The following is a 14742-nucleotide window of genomic DNA, read 5'->3' as shown; positions in this document are numbered from 1 at the left end:
CTCTTGATTTAGTTTTTAAAACAAAACTATGTCAAAGAAAAAAAATTTTTTCAGTTTCAATTTTTTGGCAGTTTTGAGTTATAAAATGATTAAAAATGATAAATGAGCCCCTCTGATAAATTTTTAACATTCGAGTCCATTTCACTTCTTTTAAAAGTATTGGACTCTCATGTTTTTTTCTTTCGCTTTAATTTTAAAACAAAACAAATTTTTTTCAATTTTTTATTTTTCTTAAAAAAAAAAATTTCAAAACCTTCCATTTACTTCTTTTAAAAGTAGGTCCCTTTTCTTTACTTTATAGGTCCCTTTTTTATAAAACAGCATGTTTAAATTTTTTTTTTATTTTATACATTTTAGTTATTACAAAGGATATCAGTTTTTTTAAATTTTTATGAAGTTTTTTTACAATTCAAAATTTGTCCCAATGCACATTGCAATTTCAATAAAAAGCATATAATAACTATAAAGCAGAGGAGATTGCGAGAAGCAAACTGAATTAATAAATAGTATAAAATTCAAAAGAGAGACAACTTTATCTTTTCTTCATTCATTCGTTTTACCGCAGCTTTCCTATTTGTCGTCTCAAATATTTTCCGAAGCAATCGTGTAAATAAATAGTTCTTAAAGGCACTGCGAGTAAATTTAATTTGTGTCAATAATTCACTATTGATTTTGACACCATATAAAAAAGGAGTGAGAGGCGCAACGCGTATCACGTTAATAAATTACACGAATGGAATATTGATGATGTCGTGCTAAATGGGTTTGCTTGGCACACAATAATAAATTAAAAAGTTCTTATGTCTGTCGAGGTCGAATTGTGTAAGGAAAGGAAAAAGTTAAAAATATTTTTGTTTAATCGCCTGTGGAAAATTGAATTGAGTGTGAGTGCATTATTATTGTTATTACGACTTATATCCGTGTAGGTTGGTACGGAAAATGTTGATAAAGAGATAAATCTAATGGAAAATAGCATTAAAAAGTTTGTTATTGGACATAAATTGCTACGAGACGAACAAAAATTGGTCATCTAATATTTTTTTCTGTTCTATTTTCCATTATTTTTTTATTATCCTTGTTATTCCGAATTTATTTTCGTATGAAATTCTCACGAAAATCGGCTTTTGTTTCGTTTTTCCTCGTAAAAATATTAAATTAAGATTTTTTTTTGAAGGATTTTTTCGTAATTTGACCTTGTCTCAAAAAATATCTTAAAAAATACGATAAAAGGATAAAATTATTCTAATTGGCTTTCGTATTCTTCTTTTTTTTTCTTCAATCTCGTTTTCAATCTAATCCCATGAAAGAGCACAGAACATCAAAAAAGATTCAGATTGAAAACTAAACCGTTTATAAACTTTATCTATTTGAGGATCTCCGTTTCGCTATTCGCCGGAAGCTCATTTTTTCGCAATCCCTGCCGGATTCTTTCTGCTTTCCGATGCAGAGACACGAGAGATGAGAAAAAAAACTAAAATAAAATCACTTAACTCGAAAAAACTCTCTTCGTTCATTCATGGGTTTCGCAAAAGCTATTATCGCAAGTAGAGAGTCTATATGTAAAACAATAATGTTTTAAAAATGTAAAAATAAAAACTTTTTTCGTTTCGTTGTTGTTGTTGTTATTGCATCCTTAGAACAAGTTAAGAAGAAGAAAAAGTAGGAGAGAAAAAAAAAGTTTCTTATTTGTCTTTCATCATAGAGGCCCATGATAAAATTTTTTCTTAAGTAGTAGATACATATGTACAAGGAGAGAATTATTATTATGATATACATAAAAATTCAAAACTATAAAAATTTTAACAAGACAAGCAGCATTGTGTCTTACTTTAAATGTCTTTTTCGCAAGAAGCTCTCTTATGTTTCGAAAAAGTATGATATAGAGGGACAAGAGTAATAATAATATTATTGTTATTTTTGCGAGAACGGAGACTGTTGTTGGTGTGAGAGTTGAATCTTATATTCATGACACAATAATAAATACGTTTCGTAGGCGTGTTATGTTGTAAGAAGTTGCAACAGCAAAATAATAGCAATAATAAAAGATGAAATATGTGAATTTTGTCTCATCGTTCGTTGGTCGGTGTCGTCATCGTTCGTCGAGAAACACACAAAAGAACAGTTGTTTCTAAAAACTTAAGGACAGTAAATTCTTAGCCCTCTTTCGTAAGTATGCATCTTCTTCAATAGCTGAAGATGAAAAGAAAGAAAATCTAATAATAGAAGAGATAAAGAATTGATGGCCCATCAAACGTATAGCTTTGTATAACTCCATTTTTTTTTCTCAGAAGCTTCTCAAGATTCTCTCTTTTTAAACATGATATACTGAGTTTGTTATCATTTTATTAATATTAATAATATTAGTTGGATAGAAAAATTTTTTTATGGTTTTTTACTCCTAACCTACTTTTTATGCGTTATATGTACATTGTGATTTATTGTTTTTATGTTAAAACGATCGAAAAAGTTGATGATTCATTAAATTGGGATTTTTTGGTTAACATTTTCTGCCACAAACGTGCCAATTTTCAACTGAATTCATGTCTTTTATTCTCTTCTCGAGTGGAACAATGAAAAATGTCTAAATTAAATATTTATTAATAATAAAGTTATAGGTGTGGAAATAATGTAGATTAAAACTTTTTCATAAAACACAAAATTCAATAAGGCCGCTCCAAATTTTTTTAAAACTTTTTGTCCCATGCCCCATTTCAAAAGTCGAAAATCCAATGGGGCAAAATAAAAAAAAAAGTTAAAAATTTCATCAAAAATGACTTTTTTTGGTCTATTATTATTATAATTTTTCAAGAAGTTTTCAAAAAAAAAAAAAAAAAAAAAAATTTTTATTTTTTAATTTTTTTTTTAAATTTTAAAAAAAAAAATTTAAGTTTGTTAATTTTTAGTCATTTTTGTAATAAAAATTTATTTTTATTTTATTTTAAAATTTTATTTTTTGACAAAAAATTTTTAAGTTTTTTTTTTTGATTTTTTAAAATTTTTAACAGTTGTTTTAAGTATTTTTTAAAATTAATTTTAGATTTTCAAATTTCAAAGTAGATTTAAAAAAAATATCAAAAATATTATTTAACGATCTTTGAGCGTTAAAATTTTCTTATTTTGTATGAAAAATTATTTCAATTTTTTTTTTTTTTTTTTTTTTTTGAAAAAAATCTTTTGGGTCAAAAACATCGAAAGAAATTTGTAGCGGCCTAACAACAACAAAAAAAAAACAACTCAGTTGAAAACTGAATGACTACCGAAAATTGTTTTGCTTTTATCTCTTGTTGTTGTATTTTATTTTGGCAAACAACGCGCGAAACCACGGGCATTTTAAAATGAAAATTATTGTATTCCGTAAAAAAATTATTGATATTCGAAACACATTTTTGCTCAGTTTTCGCAATTAAACCATAACTATAAATTATTGTTGTTATTATATTAATGATACATTGAACGTACTTTGCGTGAACATATACACAATATAAAATTATTATTATAATTAATAAACAAAAATAATATGTAAAATAAACTTATATAACGGAAAAACAAGAGCTTACTGACGACATGGCAACTCAAATTACAATTTTTTGATAAATCTGTAAATTTTATTAATTAACTGCTCTACGCGGATAATTTTTCCATAAACTTCTAACGATAATATGATGATAATTTATCATGATTTTAATTCAGGATTAATAAATCGCCTTTTTTACATTACAAAAAAAAAGTGAAATCCGTTAAAATAAAAAAAAAGATTTTTTTTTCGAGAGTTGAAAAAAATTCATTTTCACCTTTTTGAAAAGTTAAAAAGGGTCTAATCTTTTGATTTTATTTTTTTAACAGTTTTTACGTCAGAAGTAATGGTTTTCGGATTGCGGTAAAGTTGTGAATTATTATCGATTCTTCGTCGAGATTACCGTCGAGTGAGCGGTGATTTAGAAAATGAAAACGGATATAAGTAATATTTTATTACGATTTACAATGGGAGATTATTCTCGCACGAGTTATTTATTGTATGGTCGTAGATTTGTGTTTAAAATGGATTTAAATCCTCTTCTCTTGCATTGTACATGCTGTTATGAATTTATATATATGATTGACCTAAATGTTGTAATGTAATTTTACGGTAATAATAATGTTACGGAGAGAGTTCTGTACAATTTTAACTTATTTAAGCTATTTCGCGGCAACTTTTTACATGTAAATATCGGGCAAAACAGTTGTTGTTGTTGTGCTTACCCGTTCCTCGACAGCGACTTTTCGGGATTTCCAAACGAACTCGCAAACTGCTATCACACAAGCGACTCCCATGCCGCCCATTAACACGACAAAGACTCCGCCAACGTTAGCCAGTCCAAGTTCATTAGCAGTTGAACTCGATTTTGTTGTTTCATCCTGTGTGCAAAATGACAGAATTAGATATAATTTAATAACTCCCCCCCATATACTTTGTGTCTAACCGCAACACGATTTCATGCAGTAACTCGTAGACACCAAGAGATAATTTATAAATAAACGTACTCTTACCCGACATGATCCGCCGCCTCGTTTCTCCTTCCACCATTTTTGCTTCAGCAAATGCAATTTACCTTCTTCTTGTAATTTTAACACTGCCCCGCTAATTGCAGTACGATAAGGAGAGTCTGTAGAATAGAATGCACAAGTTAATTACACAAAGCGAGTAAAATTACATGACGAAACGGGCACAAGGAAGATTTTAATATATTCTCTTTAATCATAGAGAGAGAGATGTCGAGCAAGGTAAATTGGAATTGCGATAACAATAATTAGATAATTTTCGTGTTTGTTTGTTATTTAACACAAATTTAAGCGAAAATGACACGCAAAAGCACTTACTTGGCGGCATGGCGATTCCTGTTGATGTTGCGTCGAAAGAAGAAAATTATATCGGGAGAAAATTAATTAAAACCCGCAAATGAGATAAACAATACACACATACCGTATCCCTTTGAGTCGAGCATTCCTCCTACTTGCGTTAATTCACAATTTCGTTCAATTACGTATTCAATACTTGTGGATTCCATTAAAAATGCATAACTCCCTGTGCAAATCGATTGTTAATAATTAAAATTTCAAGAGTTAGTTGAACATTACCTTTTTCTTTCACGACGCGTTCGACGCCTTCCAAATTGCTCCCTGTAAAAACCGTTGGCTTTGTCGATTCCATGAAAGACCACATTTTTTGGTATGTTGAAAAATTGGAATCCTTCAAAAGAGAAAAAAATGTTTGAATTTAAACTTTTTGATCAAAAGCATATTTTTTTGTACATCAAAAATCAAATTTCACAGAAAATCCTGCATCATCTATTCAATTTTTTGGTTTGAATGATGAATGAGAGAAAAAAAAAGTTAAATTTGATCAAACGTTTCGACATTTTGTGTAACTTTTCGTACAGAAAAATGTAACAAAGTACTTTGCATGATGCAATTCATTCACATAGCTCGTTTGTTTCAAATTAATTTTATTTTTTTTTTTGTTTTTAAAACCACACACACGCAACAAAGACATTTTTCTGCAATTTTTTAATTGAAGTCATTAAGGCATTATCTTTTATAAGAGATAATTTTTTTTCCAAATTTTCATGAGAAGGCGTTTTACGAAGAGAAATTTTTTTTCCAAATTTTCAAAAATTTTTTTTTTTTTTTTAATTAAAAAACTTATTTAGGACAAGTTTCATGGGAAGGCATTTTACGAAAAGATAATTTTTTTTCTTCCAAATTTTCAAAAAAAAAAAATTTTTTGATGAAAAAATCTCTTATAAAAGTTTAATAAAAGATAAATTCCAAAACTTTTGAAAATAAAATAAAATAAAATTTTTAGAGAAGAAAATTTATGTTAAAATGTGATTTTAAAACAATAATTAGTAAAAATTGAAAATTAAAAAAAAAAAATTTTTAAAAATAAAAAAAAATTAAAAAAAACTTCTTGAAAAATTACGAAAATACACAAAAAAAGGTAACTTTTGATAAAATTTTTAACATTTTTTTTTTTTTTATTTTGCCTCATTGAATTTTCGTCTTTTTCGGCATAAGCTTTATTTTTTTTTGATTTCCATACTTACTCTGAAAAAAGCTGCTGTACTCCCGCCTCGTAATGCTCCATACTTGATCTTTGTCTGTTTCGCCAAGTCCTCGGCACTCTCGATCGGCGAATCCATTCGTTCGACTGTCAAAAAAGCAGCTAAATTGGCAGTGTATGAACTTATCATGATGAGCGTGAAAAACCACCACATACCGGCAACGAGTCTAAAGTTGAACGTTTGATTAATTTATGCTGAAAATGCACATTTTCTTGCTACTTACCGTGTACTGACAGCTCTGTGTTGGAAAAAGTTTGGAATGCAAAAAAAAAAAATATTAGTTTCATACGACTTTTTAAGCACATTTTACTCAAACAATATTTTTGTTTCAAGGGTGTATTTGTATGAAAGTTATAAAATTACAGCAAAACAAGAGACAAAGCATTTTTCGCAAATAGACGAGCAAACACAAAATTCTGCAATAGTACTAATAATAACGTGAATAAATGTGAATGTGAGTCAGTGGTGTGTCATTTTATTGAGTTGCGTTGTATTTTATGGGAATTTGTGTGCAAAATGGCAAAAGAGAGAAAAGTTGCAAAATTTGTGTCTTGTTATATATTTTTGTGACAAATTACAAACAAACATGACTAAATTTAATTTTCATGTAAGCAATACCAACTAGTTGCAAGCAAAATGTTAAAGTATACTCGAAACATAAACTAAACAATCTAACAATAAAATTGGAGAGCATGCATTTTCAGGGCAATTTTATATTTATTTCGTCTTTTTCGTACTAAACGCACATAATAATAATAAAACATTATTTTAAGAGATACTTTTACCAAAAAAAAAATTAAATAATAAACCATGCAGAACAAAAATGAAAAGAAATAGGCGTCTCCATTAGTTCACAGAATTAAATTTTAAAAAATTTTCAATTCACAGACGAGAATTTTGAACATTTTTACCCTTTAAATAGCAAAAGTTATAAATACTGATATCGAACTGAGGTTAAGCTACTCTATTTTCATCGAATTTTTTGACGTTTGATTGATTCTTCAGATTTTCTAAGAATAAAAGTGCCAAAAACATTCTATTTATAAAGCAACGTAGAGAAAATATCAATCATTTGTTTGTTAAACTCATTCGGAAAAAAAAGTTTACTTAGAATTTTACTCAAAATATTGCCCGAAGCAGAATTATATTTTGATTAAATCTCTCGTCATCTGAGCTTCAAGTTACACAAACAACAACGAGAAACGGATGAACATCATAAAATTAAATAAGAAGTATCACGATAACGGAGAGTAATAAAAAGATACCCGAGACAAAAAAAAAATAGTCAAATCGTTCTTCTTCGTCTTTTTTTCTACTTTTTTTTTGCTCTTCGTAACATTACATTGTAATATATGAAGAAACTCATCACGAGACACAAGTCTACATAATCATTTTCATATCATCAACTTTCTTTTGGATCTCGTGCCATCGCATCTCGTGTGTTTTTTTTTTGTGAACTATTTTTTTTTGCTTCGTTATAACAATAACAAACCGCAAAGAATTTTTTTACGTTTTAGTTGAGTCGAGATAATGTACAGTTTTGCGGATTACCGCAAAAGGATGTGTTCGATGATGTTTACAAATTAGGGTGTAGATTACGAGGTGATTATCAAAAGAGTGTTTTGTTACCTTTTCTTGCCCTTTCATGTTAGTTTTGCGGTTAATTCACACACACGCATTAATTTTATCATCTGGTTAGTTTGTTATTAATAAAATTAAGCTTAGTGCACGTAAATGTTGCAAATCTATACAGACAAGCGGGGAGATGATTTATGAAGGGATCGACAGAGGTTGAAAGCCATTTACGAAAGATTAACTACTTTCTAACAACTAAATTATTGTTGTTGCTGCGAAAGAGTTCATCATTTAGCTCAAAAATGTGAAATAAAATTTTATCTTTTTTTTTTAATTCGTTGGAGCAGAAATTGTTGCAATTCTCGTTCTCATCAAATGTTTACGCTCATTAGCGAGAGAATTTCTGAAAAAAATATGAAACTTTTAGTATGAAATGTAATGAAAACTTTTTCGGCGAAATTTGTGTAGCATGTAAATTTACGCTGCTTGTTTGTTTAACGAACGCATTTTTATTTTTTTTTAACTTTTTCTTGCAAAGACGAAGTGTTTTTCTCATTAGTTGGAATTGGTTTCAACAGAGTAAAATATTTAACATTTAAGGCTAAAACAATAATTTTAAATGTTTTCAATTAAATAAAAAAAATATTTTTTAATAAAAAAATTGAAAACATTTAAAATTATTGTTTTAACCTTAAATTTTTATACCTACATAATTTTTTGAAAATTAAATTTTTTGATACATTAAAAATTTTTAAGAAATATTTTTGAAAGTTTTAGTTTTTTTTTTATTTTCATATATTTCAATTTTCAAACAAAAATTTTTTTTAAAAAATCAGTATTGACAAATTTAAAGCTTAAAATGGAATAAATATTCATTCTAAAGTTCATTTCTGTTCATATTGGGTCAATATTTGATAAAAAAATCTTTGATGTCTTAAATTTTGTTTCCTTTTTATTTAAAAAAAAAATCATAAAACCGCTTGCCTATTTATTTACATAGCTGTTAATTAACTCTTTTTTTCATAAGTGTAAAAAAATCTTCACTCATGTTATGTGCAAAGCTCATACAAAAGAGAGAAAGAAAAAACGAGCTTCGTAATAAATTTCTCTTTTTTGCAGGGATTTTCCTCGCAATCTCTATGAACTTTTGACACTTGAATCCCATAAAAGCACGGCAGATAGCTAACGGGATGGATACTAATAAAAATAGATGAATAGCTCAACATTCTATCGATTATCCATTACACCGAAAACCATTCTGCAGTTTTTTCTTTTCTTGTTGTTGTTTTTGTTTAGCAGCGAGAGAAAAAAAAACGCAAATAAATAAAAGAATCTTTTTTGTAGGCGAATAACTCGATATATTCCTATGCTAGTTACAATAAATAAGGGCACGTTCAGCAATTTCTAAAGTTTTTAAATTCGTTTTTATTTGAAAGCTGCGAGGAAAAATGGATTTATGAACATTGCCATACCGTTAGCCAAGCATCGAAGCTCGTTTACATTCCTCTTTTTTTTATTTCGTTTTGATCTTCACATTCGACGCACACGCCAGACTCGCACACAGACAAAAGAAAAATAAAATGATATTGCATTTAGCGTTATCAGACAGAGTTTCACAACAATATAATAGGAAGAACAGACTTTTTTTTTTTTGCTCGAATCTATTTAGGCCGTTCCAATTTTTTTTTTTAAATTTTTTGTCTCAAAATTTCAAAAGTATAAAATCCAATGGGACAAAATAAAAAAAATGAAAAATTTCATCAAAATTTACCGTTTTTTGTCTTTTATCATATTTTTTCAAGTAATTTTCAAAAAATTTTTAAAACATAAAATTTTGAATAATTTTTGTTAAAATAAAAAAAAAATTAACATGAATTTTCTTCTCTAAAAATATTTTCAAAAAAAATTTTTTTTCAAAATTTTTTGACATTTATTTTTATGAAATTTTTTTTAGAGAAGAAAATGCATGTTAAATTTTATTTTTTTAACACAAAAAAAAAAATATTAAAAATTGAAAAAATTAAAAAAATTTTTTTTTGAAAATTTCTTTAAAAAATTTGGAAAAAGACCAATTTTGATGAAATTTTTCAATTTTTAATATTATTTTGCCCCATTATCTTTTGAAATGGGGCATGAGACAAAAACAAAAAAAAAAATTGGAGCGTCCCTATTTATAATTTTGAATAAATAATCGACTCGATAGTTTTTTTCTCGTCGTATTTCGTGGCGACCTATTCCTCAAGGCAATGAAAAAAGGAGTAAAAACAAGAATCCCTCGAGTTACATAACTTCCTTCTACTATCGCTCCTTTCTGTTCTGCTAATTCTCGTTTCTTGGAATAAAAAAAAATGTTGTTCATTGGACACCTTATCAAACGTGGATTCTTTATAGGATAATGGGGCGTGGATAAAAGCACATAAAAGGATAAATATCATCAAGCAACATGCAAGCAAGGCAAAAAAAAAACAGTTTAACAATCAATAGGAAGGGGATCTTGAGTTCAAAAACAATGAAAATTCGATCTTTGACGATTTTTTGCTTCACGACAAACACAACAAACACATCGATGAAATGTGAGATAAAGTCCTCAGTTTTTTTTTATTTTATTGTATTTTAGATTGGAACACGAAACACACGAGAAAGAGAATGAAAGACAAAAAAAACGAAAACAATAGCACTCGATAAAGCAAATTGATACGGAAAGTGTTGATTTGATTGAAAATCATTCCTCGGCTTGTACGAGTTGTGACAACTTACTTTGGCGCTAATTCACTGCCTTGCTGAAAGAGACTTCCGATTGTGAACCAGAAGGAATTCGCGAGTGAAAAATGACTTTCTTGATCCTGTTGATGATGATGATGATTACATTCGTGTGAAGTGTGATTCCATTCGTATGGCGAAAACCTTTAAAATATTTAACGTTTACATTTTTTTTGCTGCTTTTTTTCTGTGTGTTGAACGAGATGAATGACAACTATGGATCGCTCAAAACATGTCGAAATGTCGAACACGTGATTGATGTCAGTAATTTTTTTTATTAATGCATCAGTTTCCTGTCCCGAGGCTTGCATTTTTATCAACTCGAATGGATATTTAATTCAACACACACACACAAACACACATTCTGTCACTCAATGCGTTGTTTACTGCATTTTTTTTTACTTTTAACCAATTATGTGAGGAAAGTACTACTTTTCAATCCTTTTAGCTTAAATGATTTTCATCCATTTTTAATTTTCGTGCACATTTAAAATAAATTGTCATAAAACTTAACAACAAACCAACTACTATGGGAGGTACGAAAACTACTTGCGCTACATGGAACAGAAAAAAAGTTGCTGAATGATGCTAAAGGCAGTACAAATGATGAAAACGTTGTAAACATGAATAATAATTTTTAATGAAAATTGTTAAAAATATAAAAACTAAATGTCGGAAGTGTCGTGTATTTTGTTAAAAAAATGTACGAGAAAAAAAACATATGAAATTAATTAAAAAAATTTGTTCTTACTTTGGCAAAAAGTCGCAACCCTGTTGCATTAAGCTTCCAATTGCGAACCAAAGACAATTCATTAGCGTAAATTGTGTGCCCGGATTTGGGTCACATGTAGTTGGTGTAGGCCATTCGTACGGCGTAAACCTAAAAAGTTTATTGAGAATGACGGAAAAATTGATAAAAAATATTTTATTTTAATTTGTGAGATTTTTCAACTACGGGAAAAAATTCGAGGAAATATTAACGAAATAAATTTTTAGTGTTCGTTTTTTTTTTGGCCAATGTTTTACATGGGAAATTAATGATAATTATCATCTGTTCACAATGGGATATTTTAAATAAATATTTTTTTTAATTTGGTAGGTTTTAAATTTTTTGAAAAAAAATTTTTTTTAACATTTTTTTTTTTTGTAAAAATTCAAATAATTTTTTTTTCCATATATTAATATTTAATTTAATTTTTTTTTCTCCATAAAAACAAAAAAATTAAAAAATTTTTTAAAAAAAAAAAAAAATTTTTTTTTTAAAAAAATTAAAATTTTTTTTTTTAATATATTTAAAAAATTTAATTTAATTTTTTTCTTAATTAAAAAAAAAAAAAATATTTTAAAATTCTTAAAAATATTTTTTTTTATAAAAATTGAAATAATTTTTTTTTTTTAAATATTAAAATTTAATTTAATTTTTTTTATCAAAATTTATAAAAAAAAATCAAATCATCCCATTGTGACAACATATTTGTTCCGCATATTAATACTCAATCCAAACACACGAAATAAAAAAAAATCTACCAGATTTTAAACAGATTTACACAAAATAACGATTAAATGACGATAATATCCGTAGACATCGCATAAACTGAGATTTAACGCATAATTTACGATTTTTGCATTGTTATTTTTAGTTGTACTCGAAAATTTTACATAAGAGACCTATTAAAAGTGTCATAAAACTTGATATTTATTACATCAAAATGTTGTTTGGCGTTACCTACACCTCCGTTTCATTGTTCCATTATTGCGACTCGACACACACATTCGCACATCGCACATTCGCTGATAAATTTTACCATTTTACAAATGCAACATAACATATTTTGCATAAATTTCGCGCATTGTACTCGTTTGTTAAAGCACTTACATTTCCCAAAATGTAAAAAAAAATCTCGAGGCTTGAAGTGAATCAAAAGCAACTCTTTAACATGATGAAGTTGAAAATTTCTTTTCCTCGAAATTTTTATTTTTTTTTTTGGGGAAAATAAGAGCCTTTTCCTGCCATTCAGCGAAAGATTGCACGGGAAAGTTGTTCCATGCCACATGTTGACATTTGCACTCGTTTTGTATCTCGGCATGTTTATTATTTTCACACAAAAAAGTGTGTGTTAGCGAGAGTTGTCATTGTAGAATTTGTGTGCAATACTTACCTTGCCAAAATGAACAAAAGCACGGAAACACCCAAATATGCGGTAGCCATATATATCCAGACGTCAAGTGATAACGGCGATAAAAATGAAAATAAATTTGGCGGTTGTTTCACAGGTTTGCGGTACAACACTGAAATGCCCAAATTCATAAACGGCATCGTAAAATCAACAACCTGCAAACGAGAAAGGGAAAATTTTTAGTTGAAATCATTGTCACTCTATCTCTTGTACAAAGAGGTATACCAAAAATATTCGTCGATATTGGCAAAGAGGAAAAGTGTCCTTTTCTCCTCTCAACACACAAAGAGAACACTCGGTGTGCGAAATTTATCGACGTCCCATATATAGACATTAAATTAAGTTATTTGATGATGATGTCGAAATTGTTAATTTTAATTTTAGTGTTAAATAATTATGTCAAGGGAGAATTTTAATGAAATAATAGTAAATGAAAGACTTGTCAAAGGTAAAATTTTAAATTAGTTTATAGATCAACAATGTTAACCTCTGTCCCGTGAAAAGTCAAATTTTCGACACAGAACGAGAAAATAAAAGCAAATTATGTGATTTTGAAGTGAAAAGTAATTATTTATACGTTGTTTCGTCATTATTATGAACTTTTGATGCTCTTTTGCTCCATTAATTGAGTAAATAACTCACAAAGGGCATTTTCCGCAACTGCATTAAATAATTTTGTTTCATTTTCCGAATAACTCAGCAATAATGACTTTTTTGTTTCTTTTCTTTTCACTTTATTATCATCAAGAGCATTGTTTCAATTTTAAGGCCGCTTCAAATAAAAATTAAAAATAAAGTCCAACATTTTTTAAAGTAAAATAAAATATATTTAAAATAATAAAAAATAAAATTTTATTTTAAAAAATTTTAAAATAAAATTTAAAAATTTTTAAATAAAATAAATAAAATTAATTTATTTAAAAATAAAAAATAAATAATTTTTTGTTAAATAAAAAAATAAAATTAAAAAAAAATAAAAAAAAGTATTGAAATACTATTTTTATTCAAAATGACAAAATTAACAGTTTTTGAGAGTTAAAAAATATTTTTGATATGATTTGAAATATTATTTTTGAAAAAAAAATCATAAAATATAAAATTGGTAATTTTGGAAAATTTTAATTTTATGAAAAATAATTTTTAGAGAAGAAAATTTGTATTAAAATCTGATTTTCGAAAAAAAAATTTTTTTTTAAATTTCTTCAAAATATAATAAATTTTTTCATTTTTGATGAATTTTTCAACTTTTTTTTATTTTGTTCCCATTAGATTTTTGACTTTTAAAATGGAGCATCGAGCTTTATTTTTAATTTTCATTTGGAGCGGCCTTAAAGTTTTAAAAAAATGCATGAAAAATATTTAACAAAAAGCAAAAAAAAAAAATAAATTATTATCGTTTCCCTCATGCAAAAAAAAAAAAATACTTTAAAATAATTTTGTATTCAAAGTGAGGCAGAATATTGATGTTTTGCAAGCCACAAATGTTGTTGTAGGCTTTTGTATGAGAAAAATATCGTAAAAAGGAACGAAAAAATCCATAATTTAAGCGTTTCAGTATTGAATACAAAATATTTTGCAACTTTTTCTCTACTTATATTGATGTAATTTTAAATTTTGGTTCGAAAAAACCTTTGAAGGATACAAAATATAATAATTTTTAGTCCTTTTTTGAACATTACGGAATGTATTTCCTGCTAATGCAGCAACTTTTGGTATCACAACAATTTTTTCGTACATTTAGTGTAAAAACATGTCTCGCTGTTCATAAAAATTCATTGGAGAATCATGCGAATAAATGAATTTATCGATAATATTGTTGTCACAGAATGAGCAAAAACGAAAAAATGTTTATCGCTACGAGCATCCAAAACAATTTGCGACTAAAGTATTATTAAGGCCTCATTAAATTTCTTATATAAATATTTATTCTCATTCGAGAACATGACATTGACAAATACGACAAACTTTGAAATTCCCCCGAAGAGTGAGAGGAAATTGTATCAAACAACAAAAATATTCATCATTTCTTTTTTCTCCGTGAAAAATTGTTGTCTATGGCAACTTTTGTGCGTTGTTGATGTTTTTGTCGTTAGGTTATATTGGTTGAAACAATACAAATCACTTCGACT

The 14742-nt window shown here is 27.4% G+C and overlaps 1 protein-coding gene across 1 annotated transcript in view; it reads right to left on the bottom strand.

The window, feature by feature from the left end:
• Positions 1 to 4193: 4193 nt before the first annotated feature.
• The window catches only part of LOC134836072 (glutamate receptor ionotropic, kainate 2-like), a 59384-nt gene continuing 48835 nt past the window's right edge, over positions 4194 to 14742 (bottom strand). The window contains exons 13-21 of the mRNA XM_063851252.1: positions 12596 to 12768; positions 11188 to 11316; positions 6325 to 6339; positions 6084 to 6267; positions 5116 to 5227; positions 4961 to 5062; positions 4858 to 4875; positions 4528 to 4643; positions 4194 to 4395 (exon numbers count right to left, since the gene is read on the bottom strand). Of these exons, the coding sequence (XP_063707322.1) occupies positions 4195 to 4395; positions 4528 to 4643; positions 4858 to 4875; positions 4961 to 5062; positions 5116 to 5227; positions 6084 to 6267; positions 6325 to 6339; positions 11188 to 11316; positions 12596 to 12768 (1050 nt within the window). The 3' untranslated portion in view covers position 4194. The remainder of the gene's footprint in view (positions 4396 to 4527; positions 4644 to 4857; positions 4876 to 4960; positions 5063 to 5115; positions 5228 to 6083; positions 6268 to 6324; positions 6340 to 11187; positions 11317 to 12595; positions 12769 to 14742) is intronic.

This window comes from Culicoides brevitarsis, chromosome 3 (genome assembly GCF_036172545.1).
Source record: "Culicoides brevitarsis isolate CSIRO-B50_1 chromosome 3, AGI_CSIRO_Cbre_v1, whole genome shotgun sequence".
NCBI classification, from domain to species: Eukaryota; Metazoa; Arthropoda; class Insecta; order Diptera; family Ceratopogonidae; genus Culicoides; species Culicoides brevitarsis.
This window is presented reverse-complemented; position numbering and strand designations above follow the sequence as displayed.